Source organism: Somniosus microcephalus, chromosome 5 (genome assembly GCF_052327205.1).
Source record: "Somniosus microcephalus isolate GS21.2 chromosome 5, FLI_Smic_1.0, whole genome shotgun sequence".
NCBI lineage: Eukaryota > Metazoa > Chordata > Chondrichthyes > Squaliformes > Somniosidae > Somniosus > Somniosus microcephalus.
In genome coordinates this window covers 221435196-221458119 of record NC_140991.1, presented here as the reverse complement: position 1 = coordinate 221458119, position 22924 = coordinate 221435196, and the positions used below count along the sequence as shown (strand labels likewise).

Genomic DNA, 22924 nt, shown 5'->3' with positions numbered 1-22924 from the left:
TGTGGCAAAGGATGCTGGTTTGCGGTATATCCGGAAACAGTTCAGGCCAACCAGCCATTGGAGCCTCTGTGGCTGTCTCTGCTCCTAGCAACAGTTGATCTGTGTGTCTTCTCCAGACGACGTCCTCAGCAGTCTCAACCGTGTAAGACACAGGGCCCGTCTGCGCGATCACCGTAGCAGGAACCCATTTCGGTCCAGTGTTGTAGTTTCGAGCTAGGACGTGCTCTCCAGGGTGAAACCGTCTCTCCTTGGCTCTTTTCTCTCTCTTTTCAACTTGAGCTTGTTGTTGACAATGGACAACCTGTTCTGCCCTTGGAGGTTTGAGTAAGTCAAAACTTGTCCGCAACTGCCTCTTCATCATGAGCGAAGCGGGGGAAGTTTTGGTTGTGGCATGCGGCTCGTTCCTGTAGGACAACAGGAAGCTGTTCAGACATTGGTGGATTGAGCCCTGACCTTGCGATGCCTTCAAGGCGTGCTTCAAAGTTTGCACAAACCTTTCTGCCTGGCCGTTAGTAGAGGGATGATAGGGCGCAGACCTGATGTGTTGGACACCATTCACATGCAGGAAGGTTGCAAACTCCTGTGATACAAATTGTGGACCGTTGTCACTTACGAGTTGTTCCGGTGAGCCATAACGGCTGAACATCTCACCAAGTTTCTCAATTGTTTCTCTGCCGTGGTAGACCTCATCACAGCGACCTCCGGCCACTTGCTACGAGCGTCCACAGCCAGCATAAACATCTTCTCTTCGAAAGGACCGGCGAAGTCCACATGTACTCGCTGCCACACTTCTGCAGGCCAATCCCAGGGGTGTAGGGTTGCCAGCTGTGGAACATTCCGACCCTTTGACATGGGGAACATGTTTTGGCTTTCTCCTCAATATTCCCATCGAGACCTGGCCACCAGAAGTAGCTTCTTGCCATTTCCTTCATCCGAACCATCCCACTGTGGCCTGTATGAAGTTGTTGCAGTATAGGTTCCATCAGAGGTGGCGGAATGATGACACGGCGTCCCCAAAGAAGACAACCTGCCTGGACGGAGAGCTCATTTCTTTTTGAAACGTAAGGTTTCAAACTAGGAGAATCTCCTATAGCTCTCCCTCGAATGACATCGTCCATTACCTCAGACAGGACTGGATCGTTGCGGGTGTACCTTCGCACCTGAACTGCAGTGACAGGTGCTCCCTCCACTTGTCTAAAGTAGAAGATGTCTATCTGACGAGGCTCTGGGGGAGTAACAGGCAAGGGTAGCCTCGAGAGACCGTCTGCGTTGCCGTGCAAGTCTGATTTGCGATATTTGATGTCGTATGTGTGTCCTGACAACAGTAAAGCCCACCTTTGCATCCTGCTTGCAGCGAGAGACGGAATTCCGGTGTGGGGCCTGAAGATTGAAGCCAATGGACGGTGGTCCGTCAGGAGTGTGAACCTTCTCCCAAACAGGTACTGATGAAATTTTCGAATTCCAAAAACGATTCCCAAGGCCTCGCGCTCGATCTGCGCAAAGTTACTCTCGGCCTTGTTCAAGGTGCGTGATGCAAAGACGATAGGTTTCTCTTCACCCGAAGGCATGATGTGGGATATGACTGCTCCCACACCATATGGTGATGCATCACATGCTAGCTGCATGGGTAGCTTTGGGTCGAAGTGTGTCAGGACCTCCGATTTCAGCAATGCTTTCTTTGCTTGGGCAAAAGCATCGTTGCACAGTTCAGTCCATTTCCATATTTTGCCTTGACATAGCAACTGATGTAACGGCTTCAGCAATGTTGCTAAGTCTGGAATAAACTTCCCATAGTAGTTAAGTAGCCCCAGAAATGAACGTAACTGGCTCACATTCTGGGGTGCTGGGGCCTCCATGATCGCCTTGACCTTTGATGGCGCCTTATGCAGGCCAGTAGCGTCAATCACATGCCCCAGGTACTCAACTGAAGACTGAAAGAATTCACATTTGTCTTTACGAACTCTGAGTCCGTACTCTTTCAGTCGTTGTAGTGTCGCATCCAAGTTCAGAAGATGATCCTCATTCGTCCCAGTGACAACAATGTCGTCCAGGTAGCACTGGACTTCTGGCAGTCCACTCAAAATCTGATCCATTGCCCTTTGGAATAGAGCAGGGGCCGACGTAATTCCAAACGGAAGGCGGCAGTACCTGTATAGCCCCTTGTGTGTCACAATTGTCAACAGCTCCTTTGATTTGTCATCGACATGCATTTGTAGATAAGCCTGGCATAAGTCTATTTTGCTGAACTTTTGCCCTCCGGCCAGGCCCGTAAAAAGATCATCAATGAGGGGAAGAGGGTACTGTTCCGCAGACAGCACCGGGTTAATAGTCACTTTAAAATCCCCGCAGATTCGAACAGATCCATCCTTTTTCAGGACAGGAACAATGGGTGTGGCCCATTTGCTCACGCTCACAGGCTCCAGGACTCCATTCTCCACTAAGGCCTCCAAGTTAGCCTCAACTTTTGGCCTAATTGCATAGGGTACAGGTCAGGCTTTGTGAAACTTCGGCTTGCTGTCAGGTTTAATGTCCAGTCTCACGCTGATCTTTTTCATGCTCCCAAGTTCCCCATTGAGTTCTGCATGTTTGTTTAACACTGCAGTCAGACCTGACTCCTCTTTTGACATCATGCGGACTGCAGGCCAGTCAAGCGTGATTTTCTCTCGCCACGCACGTCCCAGTAACGATGGGTAATTTCCCTTTACCACATAAAGTGGCAGTTTTGCAGTCTGTCCGTTCAATTTAACTGTCACCTCAATGACGCCTCTCATGGCCACAGGTTCGCCGGTATACGTCTTTAGCACAATGTTTGTTGGCTGAAGGGTAAGATGCTTTAGCATTTTGTTGTAGACAGTGTCTGAAACAAGGGACACAGCCGCGCCTGTGTCCACCTCCATCCGCACTGATTGTCCCTCCACCAGTGGTGACACCCAGTAGCCATTTAAATCACCTGCAACCGTCAGTATGTGCACCTCTTCCTCCTCAGAGGTGTCGCTCCCCTCTGTTTTGCTTGTTCCATCATACTGCACTGAATGAACACTCTTTTTCCTCTCTTGTCCAAAAGAGACATTTTGCTTCCATGCTTCCCAGCTCTGTCTGTTCTTTTTTTACCTCTACAGGCGCGTTCAATGTGACCCTTTTTGCCACAATTTCAGCATTCCAGCTCCGTACACTAGCAGTCATTAGCGTGATTGCCCGTTTTCCCACAACGGTAACATGTGCCGTTCCGCGCACCTTTAGGCTCAGACGACACCTTGTGAACTCTCCCTGTTGAACTCAACTGGTGAGCCTCCTTTTCCGCCATCTCCATGGAGACACTAACTTCAATGGCTTTTTCAAGAGTAAGGTTGTCCTTCGTAAGAAGGCGCTTCTGTGTGGCTGCATTTTGCAGGCCACACACAAGTCTGTCTCTAATGGTGTCATTCAGCAACTCCTTGAACTGGCAGTGTTCCGACAACCGTTTTAAAGCAGCAATAAACATCGTCACTGACTCCCCCTCCTCTTGATTCCGTTTATGTAATCTAAATCTCTCAGCAATAACCAGAGGTTTTGGTGAAAAATGTGCTCCAAGAATTTCCACTAGTTGCTTATATGTTTTAGTTCCTGGCTTATCTGGTTGCACGAGGCTGCGAAGTAAATTGAATGTCTTCGGCCCGATTACACTCAAAAAGGTAGGCACGACCTTTTCATTTGCCACCGCATTCGCCAATACAAAATAGTCAAAACGTTCTGTATAAGCGCTCCATTGCTCCACATTTTCATCAAAATCACCGATGTTTCCTAATATAGTAGCTATCTCACGTTTCAAATTAAATTTTCTGTTTTCTCACTGCACCCGTAACGTACGCAGATTCGTCCGCTCCTCGTTGCCACTTGTTGTGTCGGTACCTTTCTACCTAGACACAATTTAGGACTCAGAACTCAGAGATTCAAACATGAAGTGCTTTATTGGAAGGAAAGGAAGTTCTGGCAAGTTCCGAACAAAGAGAGCTAAACTTAACAGAACACCCAACCATTTATCTCCTGTGACAGCGCCACCACAGGTGGGAGGAGAACACACAATAGAACACACAATACATAACAGATACTAAAATCGGCTGTGTGGTTGATACTGAAGAAGGGAGCTGTAGACTGCAGGAAGCTACCAATAAATTGGTCAGGTGGGCAGAACAGTGGCAAATGGAATTCAATCCGGAGAAGTGTGAGGTAATGCATTTGGGGAGGGCTAACAAGGAAAGGGAATATGCATTAAATGGTAGGACACTGAATAATGTAGAGGAACAAAGGGACCTCGGAGTGCATCTCCACAGATATCTGAAGGTAGCAGGCCAGGTAGATAAGGTGGTTAAGAAGGCATACGGAATGCTTGCCTTTATTAGCCGTGGCATAGAAGACAAGAGCAGGGGGGGTTATGCTTCAACTGTATAAAACACTAGTTAGGCCTCAGCTAGAGTACTGCATGCAGTTCTGGTCACCACATTACAGGAAAGATGTGATTGCACTAGAGAGGGTACAGAGGAGATTTACAAGGATGTTGCCGGGAGTAGAGAATCTTGGCTATAAGGAAAGACTGGATAGGCCGGGTCTGTTTTCCTTGGAACAGAAGAGGCTGAGGGGAGACCTTATTGAGGTGTATAAAATTATATGGGGCATAGATAAAGTGGATAGAAAGGACCTATTTCCCTTAGCAGAGGGGTCAAAAACCAGGGGGCACAGATTTAAAGTAATTGGTGGAAGGTTTAGAGGGGATTTGAGGGGAAATTTCTTCATCCAGAGGGTTGTGAGGGCCTGGAACTCATTGCCTGAAAGGGTGGTAGAGGCAGGAACCCTACCCACATTTAAAAAGTACTTGGACGTGCACTTGGGATGCTGTAACCTGCAGGGCTACGGACCAAGAGCTGGGAAGTGGGATTAGGTTGGATAGCTCTTTGTTGGCCAGCGTGGACACGATGGGCCGAAATGGCCTCCTTCCATGCTGTAACTTTCTATGATTCTATGGGGCAAGTAAGCTGCATCGACGAACCACTGTCCAAAGCAGGTGAGTGAAGTCCAGAAGCTATTTGAAGGGTAGAGAGTTTGAGGATGGAGGTTGTTGCCATAGGAATAAGAGTCAGTAGCAGTGCAGAAAGATGATGGCCAAATTGACGCAAGTTGGAGGTCACCGTAGATCAAAGCGGCGGAGAAAAAGTAAAACCACAAGCAAAGCTGAAAACTGATAGAACAAGTCACCGGACAGCAAGTGGCGCAGCAGCTGCTACCTAGAAGCCAGCAGAACTGAAAAACCAGTAGATCCAGTTCAGCAGAGACACAGCCACAGTTTAAAGGTTTAAATCAGAAAAGGTTCTGGCATGAGGGGGAAGTGGGATGTGAGAAAGAGGATTAAATATGAGAATACCGTCATCTTCGATTGTTTCAGCCCTGCCGCTGGCCATGGGCTCAGCGATGGCCGCTCCAATGATGGAGACCACCGTCTCTTCCATCAGGGTAAGGTCTCGCAGACACGACTGTCCCCTGCCGGTTAACTCCTGCTGCTGTCGGTTGTGCACCAACTTGTCCTGCAAGAGAAAGGGAAGTGTGGCAGTGAGTGTGTTATGGTGATGTACCTGTCATGGTTGAATAGCTGACAGTGTGTGCAAGCTGTGAGGCTTGTAGCAATGCTAAGTGTATGAGGGTGAGGTGAAGCTATGAATGTGAGGTATGAGTCCTGTTTGATAGAGATTGTTGGTAGGTGAATGATGAGGGTATGGTACATTCAGCAGTGTGTGAAGCTAGTGGTGCAGTTGGTGGAATATGACATTTAAAGATGAATTTACTGGCCATGACCACTCGTGTGAGGTTATTGAACTTTTTGCGGAAATTCATCCAGGTCCCCGGGACTTGACTTCTGGCATTGACCACCACGACAATCTGCTCCCACTGCCTTCACAGTGTTTGTCTGGAGGGCCTCCTGAATAACTCACCAGGACCAAATGGGATGCATCCTAGGATGCTGAGGGAAGTAAAGGTGGAAATTGCAGAGGTACTGGCCATAATCTTCCAATCCACTTTAAATATGGGGGTGGTGTCAGAGGATTGGAAAATTGCAAGTGTTCCACCCTTGTTCAGAAAAGGATATAAGGATAAACCCAGCAACTACAGGCCAGTCAGTTTAACCTCAGTGGTGAGGAAGCTTTTAGAAACGATAATCCGGGACAAAATTAACAGTCACCATGACAAGTGTGGATTAATTAAGGGAAGCCAGCACGGATTTGTTAAAGGCAAATCGTGTTTAACTAACTTGATTGAATTTTTTAATGAGGTAACAGAGAGGATTGACTAGGGCAATGCGGTTGACGTGGTATACATGGACTTCCAAAAGGCGTTTGATAAAGTGCCACATAATAGGCCATGGAATAAAAGGAACAGTGGCAACATAGATACAAAATTGGCAAAGTGACAGGAAACGGAGTAGCGGTGAATGGTTTTTTGGACTGGAGGAAGGTATACAGTGGTGTTCCCCAGGGGTCGGTAGTAGGACCACTGCTTTTCTTGATATATATTAATGATTTGGACTTAAGTGTACAGGGCACAATTTCAAAATTTGCGGATGACACAAAACTTGGAAGTATAGTTGATATACCTATCAATTCCTCCAATAAAAGGCGAAGAGTTACGAAGGTGACTAAAGGTTTTTATTGACTAAATAACAGAGCCCACTCTCGTGGGTGATCCGATCCAAGCAGGAGGAATACCAGCCAGTCGCTCACCTTTATACCTGGCCTGGTGGGTGGAGCCAAGGCGGAGTCGGCAGTGGTCATCCCAGGTATAGCAGTGTGGCAAGAGGCGACCTCGTACCGTGATACAATAGTGGTCAGTGATACAGTTATAACGAACAGTGGTGAACAGTGCTAACTACTAACAGTGATACAATAGTGAACGTGGTTTACCACATTCACCCCTTGTTTAGAATTAAGTCCGGCGGGGTGAAGTGTACTACCAATTCTGGTAGGTCAGTCTGTCCGGAGGCTTCGTAAGCCTCTCCGATCGCCGCAGCGGTGGTGTTGCCTTATCCGGTGCTGGTGCCTTATCCGGTGTTGATGCTGGTGTTTGCGTGGTCGGCGAGGGCTCGTGGGGTTCCGGCATGCCGTCTACCTGGACTGAGGTTGGGGGGGGTGGTGGCGGTGTTTCCGGATCGGCTGAGGGTGCGAGGTCTCGTAGGGAGACAGTGTCCTCCCGCCCGTCTGGGTACGCCACGTAGGCGTACTGGGGGTTGGCGTGCAGGAGGTTCACCCTCTCGACCAGGGGGTCCGTTTTATGGGTCCTCACGTGTTTCCGCAGCCAGACCGGCCCCGGGGCGGTCAGCCAGGTTGGTAGAGTGGTTCCCGTAGTCGACTTCCTGGGGAAAACGAACATTCGTTCATGGGGGGTGGTGTTAGTGGCCGTGCAAAGTAATGACCGGATGGAGTGCAGCGCTGTCGGGAGGACTTCTTGCCAGCGGGAGGTTGGGAGGCCCTTAGACTTTAAGGCTAAGAGGACGGCCTTCCATACCGTCGCGTTCTCTCTTTCCACCTGACCGTTACCTCTGGGGTTGTAGCTGGTGGTCCTGCTTGCTGCAATACCTCTCTCTAGGAGGAATTGCCGGAGTTCCTCGCTCATGAAGGAGGAGCCCCGGTCGCTGTGTATATAGTTCGGGAACCCGAACAAGGCGAAGAGGGCATTCAGGCACTTAATGACCGTGCTACTGGTCATGTCGGGGCAGGGGAAGGCAAAGGGGAAACGGGAGTACTCATCAACGATGTTGAGGAAGTACACATTACGGTCAGAGGACGGGAGGGGCCCCTTAAAGTCGATGCTCAGGCGCTCGAAGGGGCGGGTGGCCTTGATCAGGCTTGCTCGGTCCGGCCTATAGAAGTGCGGTTTGCACTCCGCACAGGTCTGGCAGTTCCTGGTCATGGTCCTGACCTCCTCGATGGAGTAGGTCAGGTTGCGGGCCTTAATGAAATGGTAGAGTCTGGTGACTCCGGGGTGGCAGAGCTGGTCGTGGAGGGTCTGAAGCCTATCGATATGCGCGCTGGCGCATGTCATTCGTGAAAGGGCATCAGGGGATTCGTTCAGCTTGCCTGGCCGGTACAAGATCTCATAATCGTAGGTGGAGAGCTCGATTCTCCATCTCAAAATCTTGTCATTCTTGATTTTGCCCTTCAGCTTGTTATTAAACATGAAAGCCACCGAACGCTGGTCGGTGAGGAGGGTAAATCGTTTGCCTGCCAGGTAGTGCCTCCAGCGCCGTACTGCCTCCACGATCGCCTGGGCCTCTTTCTCGACCGACGAATGTCGGATCTCGGGGCCCTGTAGGGTCCTTGAGAAGAAGGCCACTGGCCTCCCCTCCTGGTTTAGGGTGGCGGCTAAGGCGAAGTCGGATGCGTCGCTCTCCACCTGAAAGGGGATGGACTCGTCCACTGCGTGCATCGTGGCCTTGGCTATGTCTCCCTTAATGAGGGAGAAGGCCGCGCACGCCTCCTCCGTGAGGGGGAAGGAAGTGGCTTTCAGGAGGGGTCTGGCTTTGTCCGCGTAATTGGGTACCCATTGGGCATAGTAGGCGAAAAGCCCCAGGGTTCTCCTAAGTGCTTTAGGGCAGTGGGGGAGGGGTAGCTCCATGAGGGGGCGCATTCTTTCTGGGTCGGGGCCGATGATTCCGTTCTCCACTACGCAGCCGAGGATGGCAAGGCGCGTGGTGTTAAACACGCATTTCTCCTTATTGTAGGTGAGGTTCAGCCGTTGGGCCGTACGGAGGAATTTCTCCAGATTCGCGTCATGTTCCTGCCGGTCGCGGCCGCAGATAGTGACGTTATCTAGGTAGGGGAATGTAGCCTGCAGTTCGTTCTGGTCAACCATCTGGTCCATCTCCCTTTGGAAGACCGAGACCCCATTAGTGACACCGAAGGGGACCCTAAGGAAGTGGTATAGGCGCCCATTCGCCTCGAAGGCGGTATACTGGCGGTCCTCAGGGTGGATAGGGAGTTGGTGGTAGGCCGACTTCAGGTCGATGGTCGAGAATACTTTATACTGTGCAATCTGATTGACCATGTCAGATATGCGGGGGAGGGGGTATTTAGTCAATAAAATTGATATACCTATCAATTCCTCCAATAAAAGGCGAAGAGTTACGAAGGTGACTAAAGGTTTTTATTGACTAAATAACAGAGCCCACTCTCGTGGGTGATCCGATCCAAGCAGGAGGAATACCAGCCAGTCGCTCACCTTTATACCTGGCCTGGTGGGTGGAGCCAAGGCGGAGTCGGCAGTGGTCATCCCAGGTATAGCAGTGTGGCAAGAGGCGACCTCGTACCGTGATACAATAGTGGTCAGTGATACAGTTATAACGAACAGTGGTGAACAGTGCTAACTACTAACAGTGATACAATAGTGAACGTGGTTTACCACAATAGTGAACAGTAAAGAGGGTAGGAATAGACTACAAGAGGACATAGACAGGCTGGTGGAATGGGCCGACACATGGCAAATGAAATTTAATGCGGAAAAGTGCAGAGTGATACATTTTGGTAGGAAGAACGAGGAGAGGCAATATAAACTAAAGGGTACAATTCTAAAGGGGCTGCAGGAAGAGAGAGTCCTGGGGGTATATGTGCACAAATTGTTGAAGGTGGCAGGGCAGGTTGAGAAAGCGGTTAAAAAAGCATACGGGATCCTGGGCTTTATAAATAGAAGCATAGAGTACAAAAGGAAGGAAGTTATGATGAACCTTTATAAAACATTGGTTCGGCCACAACTGGAGTATTGTGTTCCATTCTGGGCACCGCACTTTGGGAAGGATGTGAAGGCTTTAGAGAGGGTGCAGAAAAGATTTACAAGAATGGTTCCAGGGATGAGGGACTTCAGTTACGTGGTTAGACTGGAGAAGCTGGGGTTGTTCTCCTTAGAGCAGAGAAGGTTGAGAGGAGATTTGATAGAGGTGTTCAAAATCATGAGGGGTCTGGACAGAGTAGAGAGAAACTGTTCCCATTGGTGGAAGGGTCGAGAACACAGATTTAAGGTGATTGGCAGAAGATTCAAAGGCGACATGAGGAAAACATTTTTTACGCAGTCAGTGGTCATGATCTGGAATGCACTACCTGAAAGGGTGGTGGAGGCAGATTCAGTTGTGGCTTTCAAAATGGAATTGGATAAGTACCAGAAGGAAAAAAAATTGCAGGGCTACGGGACAAGGGCATGGGATTGGGACTAGGTGAAGTGCTCTTGGAGAGAGCTGGCATGGGCTCGACGGGCCAAATGGCCTCCTACTGTGCTGTGACCATTCTATGATTCTATTCTAGTATTGTGTAGCAAGACGGTTAATTAGTAATCTCATAATAAAGGATGGGGACGAGTGATCAAAATATGATAGAATTTCATATTTAGTTTGAAACTGATGTGGTTAAGTCCAAAACTAGGGTCTTAAATTTAATAAAAACCAATTACAGAGGTATGAGGGGTGAGTTGGCTGAGGTTGATTGGGAAATTAGATTAAAAGATACGACAGATAAGCAATGGCAAACATTTAAAGAAATAATCCATAATTTTTAACAAATATACATTCCCTTGAGGAATAAAAGCTCCACTGGTAAAGTGGCACAACTGTGGCTAGCTAGAGAAGTTAAGGATAGTATTAGATTAAAAGAGTCTTACAATGTTACCAAAAAGACGCCTGAGGATTGGGAGGGTTTTAAAAAACAGCAAAGGATGACAAAGACATTGATAAAGAGGGAGAAAATAGAATATGAGTGTCAACTAGCAAAAAATAAAAGAACAGATTGTAAGAACTTTTACAAGTGTGTAAAAAAGAAGAAATTAGCAAATGTAAACGTGGGTCCCTTAGGGGCAGAGACAGGAGAAATTATATTGTGGAATAAGAAAATGTCAGAGACGTTAAACAAATATTATGGGCTGTATTTTCCTGGGTCCTACCCACAAGGTGCGGAGTTTTAACTCCACAGCGTGCGTGCAACGTCGGGCGGGTTCCCCACCCAGAAGTCAGCCTGATTGACAGGCTGGCTTCCATTCATGCTGGGAACTCGGAGAAGGAGACCGCAGCAACAGGTAAGTGCTAGACTCAGGATGGTGGGGGTGGGTGGGTCCAAGCCCAGGTGAGGTCCGATCCCCTGGAGGGGGGTCCAATCCCCGGTGGCAAGTGGGGGAGGATCCAATCTTTGTCCCAGGGGTGGGGGGGAGTTGCGATCCTGGGAGGCGGTCCAATTCCTGGGGCCGAATCATGATCCCGGGGGGTGGTGGGGTGTTCCAGGCCCGGGGTGGGGGGGGGTCCAATCCCTGGGGGAGCGGATCCCTAACCCTGGTGAGGGCCAGGCTGATGGTGGGGGAGCTTTGGGGGCTGGGAGGATGCACTCCTGTTCCTCCTGGCCCACAAACATTGCTCCCCAAGGCTGAGGCCACTTCGTTGCAGCCACCGGGAATCCCGAGCCCCGGGATCCTCGGCCGTCTGCAGCAAAATCTGCTAAGCAGGTTAAAGTAGAGGCTTCAGGCCTCATTATAATATGCAAATTGCCAACCCGCCTCTTGGCAGCGGCTTGGCAGCCTGTCCCCACCTCCCACCTTAGTGAAAGGTGAAAGTTTGCAGGTTGGGGTCGGGGTTCACATTTTTTCAACTTTCACTTCCCCCCACCCCCACACCTCCAACCCATCTGCTCTTACCTCTGAAAAGTCCGGCCATATGTGTGTGTCTTCTTTGTAGAAGACACAAAGGACATACCCCAAATTGTAGGGGACCAAGGGTCTAATGAGAGTGAGGAACTTAAAGCAATTAACATTAGTAAAGATAAAGTACTGGAGAAATTAATGGGACTTAAAGCTGACAAAACCCCTGGACCTGATGGCCTACATCCTAGGGTTTTAAAAGAGGTGGCTGCAGAGATAGTGGGTGCATTGATTTTGATCTTCCAGAATTCCCTAGATTCTAAAACGGTCCCTGTGGATTGAAAGGCAGCAAATGTAACTCCGCTGTTCATTAAAGGAGAGAGAGAGAAAACGAACCCATAGGCCAGTTAGCCTTACATCAGTAGTAGGAAAAAATGCCAGAATTTATTATTAAGGACTTGACAACCAGCAGAGTCAACATGGTTTTATGAAAGGGAAATCGTGTTTGACAAATCTATTAGAGTTTTTTGAGGATGTAACTAGCAGTGGATGTAGTATATTTGGATTTTCAGAAGGCATTTGATAAGGTGCCACACAAGAGGTTGTTACACAATATTAGGTCTCATGAGATTGGTTGTAATATATTAGCATGAATGAATTGAGGATTGGTTAATGGACAGAAAACAGAGAGTGGGAATAAATGGGTAATTTTCAGGGTAGCAGGCTGTAACTAGTGGGGTGCCGCAAGGATCAGTGCTTGTGCCTCAGCTATTTACAATCTATATCAATAACTTAGATGAGGGGACCGACTGTAATATATCCAAATTTACTGACAATAAAAAGCTAGGTGAGAAAATAAGCTGTGAGGAGGATGCAAAGAGGCTTCAAAGGGATATAGTGATTGGGCAAGAAGGTGGCAGATGGAGTGTAATGTGGGGAAGTGTGAAATTATCCACTTTGGTAGGAAGAATGGAAAAGCAGAATATTTTTTAAAAGGTGAGAGACTAGTAAATATTGGTATGCAGTGGAATTTGGGGGTCCTTGTACACGAATCACAGAAAGTTAACGTGCGGGTACAGCAAGCAATTAGGAGGGCAAATGGTATGTTAGCCTTTATTGCAAGGGGGTTGGAGTATAAGAGTGAGGAAGTCTTCCGGGAAGCACTGTAAGAGCATGCCGAGGATTTCCGCAACCGAAAGGGCTTCCATTCCTTAAACGTCCAGTTGGTCTGTGACCACAGACAGCTGATACTCGCTGTCAATGCCCACTTTCCAGGCAGAACATAAGAACATAAGAACATAAGAAATAGGAGCAGGAGTAGGCCAATTGGCCCCTCGAGCCTGCTCCGCCATTCAATAAGATCATGGCTGATCTGATCCTAACCGCCAATCCACTATGACAGGACTATCTCCTGAATCTAACAGCATTAGACACACGAAAACAGGAGCAGGATCAGGCTACACGGCCCCTGGGCCCGCTCCGCTACCCACAGGGCCATGACCTATCCGAACCTAGACTCATGTCCAAATTCCTGCCCGCTCCCCGTAACCCTTAATTCCCTTTTCTACTAGGAAACTGTCTATTTCTGTTTTCATGTAATGATGTAGCTTCGACAGCTTTTTGGGGCAGCATATTCCATGGACCTACCACCCTCTGAGTGAAGTAGTTCCTCCTCATCTCAGTTTTGAAAGAGCAGCCCCTTATTCTAAGACTATGCCCCCTAGTTCTAGTTTCACCCATCATCTGGAACATCCTCCCTGCATCCACCCGATCCAACCCCTTCATAATCTTATATGTTTCAATGAGATCGCCTCTCATTCTTCTGAACTCCAATGAGTAGAGTCCCAATCTACTCAACCTCTCCTCATATGTCCATCCCCTCATCCCCGGGATTAATCGAGTGAACCTTCTTTGTACTGACTCGAGAGCAAGTATGTCCTTTCTTAAGTATGGACACCAAAACTGTATGCAGTATTCCAGGTGCGGTCTCACCAATACCTTGTACAACTGAAGCAATACCTCCCTATTTTTATATTCTATCCCCCTAGCAATGAAAGCCAACATTCCATTGGCCTTCTTAATCACTTGCTGCACCTGCATACTAACCTTTTGAGTTTCGTGCAGCCACGATGCCTTCATCCTGCACCAGACTTCTGTGGCAGACCTTTTCGAGGCACCGCTTCACCCAGGAGGTTGGCTTCTCGGGGACAAGGGATATCCCCTGTGCACCTGGCTGATGACCCCGCTCCGTTCGCCCAGCACCCCTGCTGAGCTACAATACAACGAGAGCCATCAAGCTACCAGGAACATTGTTGAGCATACAATCGGCGTGCTCAAGCAACGGTTCCGCTGTCTAGACCATTCTGGAGGAGCCCTGCAGTACTCGCCTGAGCGAGTCTCCTATTCGTTGTTGTGTGCTACATGCTGCATAACCTGGCAATCCTCAGGACCCAGCCAATGCCACCAGACATTGGCGCACCAGCAGTGGAGGAGGAGGAGGATGAGCATCAGCAGCACCAAGGCGGAAGGAGGCACAAAGTGGAAGGGCCATCCGTCAAAGGCTCATAGCAAGTCGCTTCTAGGCCCCCTCTGAGGGAATGGCTTCTGCCATTCCAACAACCTGAATGAAACCATCCCGCAACCCCTAAGCCGGTCAAGGCAACAATGAGTGCAAAGACCAAACATGCACATTTTGAATACAGACACTTCTTTATTTCCCAAACTGTGTCACATTTCCGCATGACAAAGTAATAGAAAGAAACACTAAAAAAAACCGTCATTCACATAACTGGCTCTCACAACCTGGAGACAATGTCCAAAACAGTAACAAAAATTTAACCACGACCCTTGGCCTTCAATAAAACAATGAAAAACATTTTGCCACACCTCCTACTTTCTGCCCTTCGAGGGTGATCTGCCTCCCTTGCGAAATTGCCCCCTTCCCACCCTACAGCTCCTCCGTAATGGGACCCCATTGGCTGCAGCAAGGCTGGGGGAAGGCTGCTGAGTGTCAGAAACTGAGACTGCAGATGCCCTTGAGGGACGGCCTGGACCAGCTCTGGGCCTGGAGGGCCCGGCTGCTGACTGCTCCAACTCTGCATGGGCGGCAGCAGTCTGTCCTACAGGTGGTGGCAACTGCAGTGGAGAAGTGACAGTGTTGGCAGCAGGAATGCTGTCCTCTTGAGAGAGGCCAGCAACTCCCTGCTCGACCGACACACTGGCACTCCCACGGGGCAGCACTTCAGCATGCGGAGCAATCTGCTGGAGCACAGATTACTGGCCTGCTGCAGCGCGGTGAGAGCCCCGGGGAAATCTGCCCGATCCAGCGAGGGTGGCAGCAGTTAGTGCTCGCGTGGCCTCAATCTGCGTCTGCATGAGACCAGCCACTGACTGCATTACAGCACTTAGCATTTGCGTGGCAGCCGCCTGTGCTACAGCGAAGTGCTCCACACTCCTTGCCAGTGATTCAATGGATTCGGGCATCCTTGCCACTGCAGCCATGAGCTCAGTGTGCCTTTGCTCCGCCTGGGCGCTCATTTCAGCGAGGACCCGCTCCTCGTCTGCGTTCAGTGCAGCAGGACTCGAGGCCATACTCTCCATCCGGGGAGAAGGCCCCCGAGCTTCCCTAACCCACTCGCGTTGCTGCAGCCCGCTGGGTCCTGGAGCTTCACTCTCATCAGACCATTCCCCCCTGCTCCCCTCCAGGGAAGGCGTGTCCCCAGTATGGGCATGGGCTGCCTCGGCAGAGGGTTGCGCTGATGGTCCGGCTTCCTCTTCCTCCTCGCCTTCAGCTTCACTCCCAATGGCAGCTTGAGGGCCCGTCTCCTCACCTGGTGAATCACCATCTGAAAGCAGGGAGGTACAATTGTGGCTTTAGCGTGAGGACAGGGTGGCAGCAAGGGAGACATGAGTGCAGCGATTTAATGATTTGGATTGAAAGTGTCAAAGGCTGCTGTTGTGAGGAACAAGTGGAAGGAGAGAGGACAAAAAGGTGATGACCTTACCATTGCTGGCCAGAACGGGGTCGGCGTCTCCAGTGGCGACGGGACCAAGCATCCGGCTTGCCACAATCCTGTGGACGCGCTGCTCAAGATCACTGAGGGTTTGAAGGTGAGGCCGCCCTCCACCGGTCCGTTGCTGCTGTCTCCTATTATGAGCCAGCTTGGCCTGCAAGAAAAAGGACGGCGCCTGAGCAAATATGCAGCCATGATCTTGCCTGAAATGCCTCCCATGGTTGAATAGCCCTTACTGTATGCACCCATGATCTTGCCTGAAATGCCTACTATGGTGAATAGCCCTTACTGTATGCAGCCATGATCTTGCCTGAAATGCCTCCCATGGTTGAATAGCTCTTACTGTATTCAAAGTGTGGAATGTGCGTGTGTGTTTCATGAAAGGGCCATAGGTGTTGGATGAGTGCTGGGCATTGGGGCTTTCAAGACCCTCTGGCCATAAAGTGAGGTGGAGATGGAGGGATGAAGAGGTTCTGAAAAAAGGTACTCACCCTGACAACCCGAATGAGGTTGTTGAACTTTTTCCTGCATTGCACAGGGGTCCTAGGCACCATGCTGCTTGAGGTCACTCTGTGAGCCACCTCCCTCCACGCTTTTCTGTACTCGCTTGGCAAAGGCCTCCTGCCACTCTCTGGGTACAGTAGAGATCTTCTGCGCTCCACCGCGCCAACCAGAGCCTCCAAGGCACGCTCGCTGAAGCGCTGTGCTCGCTCCCTGGCACTCTCCATAGTCCTTGGCTGGGAGATTTTGCCACAGGTCTGTCCAGGCCGAGATTCAAGGCTCCAGTGAGCAGGGTGTGGCTGCAGAGCAAGGTCGACCCTCCCCTTTAAGACTGACCGGCGCCAGTGTGTCTGTGTTCAATCGCTAACTGACAGCACCTGCGCTGCGCCTGCCCTCTGAGGTAGCGCCTCGCTCCTGGGGCTTAGCGCCTTAAGAGAGTTGTGTAGCGCCTGATTTAGCGCTCCAATCACCTCCAGGGGCGAGAGAGGCGAATTTTGCAGTCGGCGGCGATAATTTGCGTCGGGCGCTAAACTTTGCGCCCGGCCGATATTCGCGCCTCAAAATGGGCGATACCGAATTTCTCCCCCAAGGGGTTTAAGGAGCCAGTTGGTAGTGAAGAATAGAAGATGGGGGTTATCATTGTTCTGCCAGATAATCCTGGAGAAATGAACAGTTTTGGCAGAGGAGAGCAAGGCCCGATATTGGGGGTGGAAGAGAACAGTTTTTAAAGGAAAAATGAGAGTAGTGCAACAGGGTGAGGTATTAGAAAGAGAATGTACCAGAGGAGTAAGGGGAGAAACCAAAGTGTGATTTGGTGATACGGACTGCACTGCTTTGGGCGGGCAGATGGTGGAAAGTATAGCCAGGTCCGCCAAAGCCACGAAGTAAATGTAATCATCCACAAGAAGGGCATTTTTTGTGAGTGAACAGACATTCTGGAGGGAAATGCAAAGAGGGGTGTTGATTGTTGATCGGCTGGCAGAGTGCAATGGGGCAGTGGTGGGTGGGATGAGTGGTTCAAGAAGGAGGTTGGCGAAATTAGCCTGCAGCAAGTGCACTGGGCAGGAAGGTCAGTGACATAAGAGGCAGCAACGAGTGCAAGAATGGACCTTTGGAGAATGCCGAGAGAGCCATTGAAGGTGGCTGTGGGCTTATCCAAGGGGGATTCAAGCCTGGGAAGGCATCAGGAGAGTTGGTTGGCAGAGGAGTACGGCTTGTGGGGCAAAGTGCCTGAGAGGGAGAAATTAAAGGTGGCATGACTGGGTGACAAGAAGGGGAGGAGAGAAAGGCCCAAGGAGGGACCTTGAGAAGAGAAAAAGATTTTGGGTCCAGAGCAACAGCCAAATTGCGCATGCAAATGTACAGAGGGAATTAAGGTTGCAAAAGCATGGCAAAGATTAGGAGAGACACGTCCTGGTCATGAACAGAGAGGATACAACATGAGAGTCCAGAATTAAAGTCTGAGATCCTATGGTGGGATAAAGTTGACATGTAGACAGTGTGGAGTCAACTTGGAGCATTGACAAACCAATGTCAAGAGACACTACAATTGGGTTCAGTACCTCTGAGTTTGAGGATGGGAAATCAAATAAAATTTGTTTTTGATCATTATCCGGTGATCCTTGTTCAAAAGTATGCATGTGTGGATGCTCTGAAGGCAGGATCAGGCTCAGTTGGGATACCTACTTGTCTGGACTTCCACATAAGTGTTGGTCACATGAGCTGAGTGCCTGAGGATTGCTGGTGCCCATAAACTATACTGCAGTATGAGTCTATTGCTGGGAATTTCATCAAGGCTTCTCCCACACTGTTGCTGTAACTTGGTTGAAAATTCCATTGCATGTTATGGCAGCAGAGCAAGAGCAGCCCTGAGGAAATTCCTGGCATACGCCTTCATGACAGAAAATTACTTGATGGGGGAGTACTTTAAAAAAAATCTTTAATACTTACAGATCCTTATCCTCAATGGGAATGGGGTCAAATGTCCTTTATCTATTTCTCAACAATCATTAAAAAAAATCCACCTATTTGGGAGAATAGCCACTTTAACTCTGCTCCATTTATGGTCATTCCTCTTAGGAATTCCAAGTCTAATTCAGTGGTCATTCATCAAAATGTGCCATCAATATTCTTTAACCTAAATAGTAACAATTTAGCATCAATAACTTCTGCTTCTTTCCACTGAATTAACTTTATTTTGAAGGGGTCATTTTCTGACACTGTGCTCTGATTTGGGAGTTTCGCTCGGCAAGAATGCCTGTTGGGAATTCAGGCGCACACTACACATGATAAATGGCTCAAAAATCATGCACAGTGCATGTCTGCATTTTCAATACACGATCCCAGCAGGCAGAATTCTCTGAGGGGAGTGCAAAGTTGGAAAATGAACACTTTAGTGCTATAATTCAACAATATGTTGTTTACCTCAACATTAGTGCCAGTGTATCATGATGGACCCACTGCATCACTCAGTCTCTTTTTGAGCATTTGCTGTTTAATTACACCCACTGATATTTAACTCCATAGAACAGAGTGTAAATTAGTTGGAATTGTGCATTGAAATTTATTTCACACAGGTTTAGTTTCCTCTGCACTGTTTTTAGTGGACTGGAAAATGCATTTGCTTTAAATTTCTGCTTGAGTTATTCTAACACAGTTATTAACCCATTTATTTTAAATAGATTGCCTTGATTAAAATAATGAAGGCTGCATGGGTAGTTAGTGTAAGAAACTGAATTGTTCTCTCTGACACAGTGGAGGTGTTCTGATAGTCTGAGGAATTAATTTATATGTTGCTGTTTTATGAAGATACTTACATTTACTCTGCATTTGCGTTGTGTTATACTTGACTTAGGAGAACTTGATACTGACACTGGGTGCCAAAAGTGTTTGAATTCCCAGTATCGATTCCCTCACATTGATGGCACATGATTCATAGAAAAGTATATAGATGAGAAGAAAATAATAGGCAATCTTTTTGCCAATTCTGTGAGGACTCTGTTGTTTTTAAATATATTTTAAAAGGTCAAACTGAAATCTTAGACATCGATGGTGATTAAATTCTTTAAAGAGAATGAAAAATCATGATTGCTTTAAAATAATTGGGAAAGTGCAAAATTGGAAAACTGCTTAATTGTGCAATAGGCATTGCAACAATACCTGTAATCAGTGCCTCCTCGCCAATCACAAACAGTGGATATAGCATATAGTACTTAGAATTTTATTTTTTGAAGTCAGTATCTAACTATATTGTGAAAGTCCGAGTTTTAACCCTGAATATGTGAGCTTAGAAATGCCAATGCAGGAGAACACTTCCACCAGCATGTTTCTGTGTAAGGGCTTAATTATTCATGCATATGGCATTGGTATTCAGGCAGCCATTTTCTGACTTTTAGGCAGAAGTCCCACCAAACTTTAAATCCACCATTGCCATCAAATAGAAGTATGATACAACTGCCCTATTTCACCACACTGCTGCATTTCACAATGACATTAATGGCATCCATTTGGTTATCCTGCAGCCCACTATGTGTGTCGATAACTGAATATTCAGCTATGGTGTGTTGGAAGGACTTGTTATGTAAGGCGCCATTAAAATTGGTTTGTGATAATAGCTTGTACTGTAACGGGCATCCTGCATATGCACCATGCTGCTATATAGCCATGCATGCTAAGATTCAAACGGCTGCAAGGTTGCATAGCAGCTCAGCTCAGGAGAGGTGAGCAGTACATGAGTAACAAGTTCTGAGGAAACACTTTGCGGCATGCGTACATGGGAGAGATAATTGCTGCAGTAATCTGCTGAGTAACATTGACATCTTTCCTCAAATCTGCCATCTTCTTTCACATTTGCAGCCCGGTCCTCTGGGTGTTACAGAGAGCAAACACCCAGTCAGCTACCTCTTTTTCCAGATGATTTCCGATGATTCCTCTTCAGGTGGGATGCCCTTGAGTGCCAACAAGGTCAAGCCTCTTTTACCTCACTGAAAGACATTACCCACAATTATACTGGTGTGTTTAGTGAACCATCCAGTAGAAAAAAATAGTGTGAATCTTTATGCCACTTCACCTCATATAAATGGCTGTTTGATAGATAGTTCATTGATTTTAATTTTAATTTTTTATTCATTTCTTTATTCAATATATTTAATTGTAGGTCATCAGAGGAAACAACAAATATGAGTTTTGCTGCAGCTTCCTTAACACTGATTTTGCAACCTAGTAAGGTTGCTTTTAAGGAAATGTTACCAGATTTACAGATTCTGGGGTAGGTTTCCGTCTCAACCGTCTGGGCGGTAATTTGGCAGAGCAGATCACCCACCCGATTTTTATTCCACTGATTCCTTCCCATCCCCTGTCTTGCCTCCCCCCCCGCCCCCCCACCGATCGGCTTGCCCTCTAAGAGTCCTCTGCTAGCTTGGCTCCATGGATTGGCATCCTCTCAATCAGCGAGCTGCCTGTCAGTGCTGAAAATGCCTGGGCAGCTCGGCTGTCAAATTTAAATGATATACAAGATCAAAATGGTTCAGACCTCTCACTAGTGACATCGCAATCGCTCCACCCATTGCCTGCCAATGTATGCTACACAACAAAGTCCTACTGTCTTCAGGGGCTGCTCATAGGGTTAAAGGAGTACCGTCTCCTGGAAAAATTGTTTGACCAAGCTTTCTTTACAAACACCTCTTCATGGTGAGGGTGTCCCTTTAAACATTATGTGAAATTGGTTGCTTCCTATCATTTCAGTGAAGAAAAGTACCTGATCCATTTTATTTTGTGTTTTCTTCATCTGACATAGGGTCGAATTTGCAGAAAAGTGGGGAAGACAAAGAAAGCCTTCACTCGCAAAGAAGCTGAAGCAACATTTAAAAGTTTGGTGAAGACACATGAGAAATATGGCTGGGTTACTCCACCTGTATCCGATGGCTGAGCCACAGAGCTCTCAATGTTTTCAACCCCAAAACACTTTCATCTCCTCAGTGCTGTGTACGATCCATTCTTTCTATTTCAGCTTCAATTAGACATGGCGATACGAAGGAGACATTTATGTTATTTATGAAGAGAGATGTTTACGGATAAATGCCTAAAGGGATTTTTTTGGGGGAGACCTGTTTCTTCGCTGGGATTGAGTTCATCTGAATTTGGTTGTGCTGCATTGTGTTAGCTCATTTGCCCACCCTACTACACTTTAGTATGCTTCTCTCCATGCTAATGATAAACAAATGGCATCATATGTTCCATTCATCGTCATTCCACTAATTTAAATTTAAAAGAAGCAGTTAATATTTAATACCCAGGTGGCAAGCATAGTTGACATTTTGCTGTGCTGTTTTTCACAGGTCAATTGTCAATGCAACTTAAAGATTGTAATTTCTGTGGAGCTGTGCTCTATCATGGCTAAAATTAAAATTCTACATGTCATGTAGCTGGTTATTGATCACTGAAAGTGAACTGTTCTATCTTCAAATTCAGTGAGACAAAAGTAGGAGGGTTAACGTGTTTTAGCATCATTATTGATTGGCGTTACTGTACATTATTTATGAAAACAATCTTTAGCAGGGGGAGTCACCTCTGTCATTCAAACCAACATCTCACAGGGTTAATGTGCCCATGTGGTAAATAATGTCAGGGTTAATAGTAGAATTGTACATCAAATATGTGTGGGAGTAAGGAAAGCAACATGCTCATGATAGATTGTAGAGGAGTAGCTTTAAGACACTGCAGTGATATGTTTCAAAATCCTGCATTAAATAAATGTCTTAAATGATTCAGATGTTTCAATTCCTACTGTATCTGCATGTTTAAGGAATCAGTGGTTGCTAGTTTGCTGAAAGAATGTTGCTGTCATTTGTTCTGTGTCAAGAGCTATTACATTTTGTCAAGTGGTAATGACATTTGTGTTTTTTTGTTTAATTTATTTGTGGTTTGCCAAATGCATAGCCTTTTTGAGCATGTGACGGGTATTCGGACCGAAGGGAAAAAAACTTCAAGGAGTCAAGTTTAATAAAAGTGTCTGAGTGGGATCAATCGTACTTATGTTGGTATCTCCGTATAGTTCTTTTGTGACCAAGTATTTGGAGAGGCATGTAAATGGCAAAGAAAGACAGAAGAATGGAAGAAAATATCATATTGGACAGAAAATAAATGCTCTTTTTAACCTGCTCTTCGGTGTAATGAATTCTTGGACCTCGTGTGGCACCTGGGAGCTAGTTATTTTTGCTTGCATTCTGCATTCTGAATCATACAGTAGTGGCAGATTATATGATGGCTCCTTTTACACAAAAAATACTTTTTTAAATTTTCATGCAAAGCACAAGGCCTAAATATGCATTGTTCATGGTTTTTTTGAATACATTCTCAGGATGTGCGCATCACTGGCAAGGCCGGCATTTATTGCCCATCTAGTTGTCCTGAGCAGGTGGTGATACAACTAAGTGTCTTACTAGGCCAATCCAGAGGGCAGTTAAGAGTCAATCACATCGGTGTGGGACTTGAGTCACATATAACCCAGGGTGGGTAAGGACAGTAGGTTTTATTCCCTAAAAGGCATTAATGAATCAGTTGGGTTTTTATGACTATCTGTCAGCTTCATGGTCTACTTTTTACTGATACCAGCTTTTTATTTACATGCTTTTTAAACTGAATTCAAATTCACAAACTGCCATGGTGAGATTTGAAGTTACATTCTCTGGATTATCAGTCCAGGCCTCTGGATTACGAGTCCAGTAACATAACCACAATGCTACCATATCCGTCAAGATGTAACATGCTATTGTTTTCAGTTA

The 22924-nt window shown here is 47.3% G+C and overlaps 1 protein-coding gene across 2 annotated transcripts in view; it reads left to right on the top strand.

The window, feature by feature from the left end:
- Window positions 1-22301, top strand: part of ube2ql1 (ubiquitin conjugating enzyme E2 QL1) — a 57330-nt gene extending 35029 nt beyond the window's left edge. For both annotated transcript variants that reach the window (XM_085988713.1, XM_085988712.1), the window contains one exon: window positions 20938-22301. In XM_085988713.1, coding sequence (XP_085844839.1) covers window positions 20938-21069 — 132 coding nt within the window. In that variant the 3' untranslated portion in view covers window positions 21070-22301. The remainder of the gene's footprint in view (window positions 1-20937) is intronic.
- The last annotated feature ends 623 nt before the right edge of the window (window positions 22302-22924 follow it).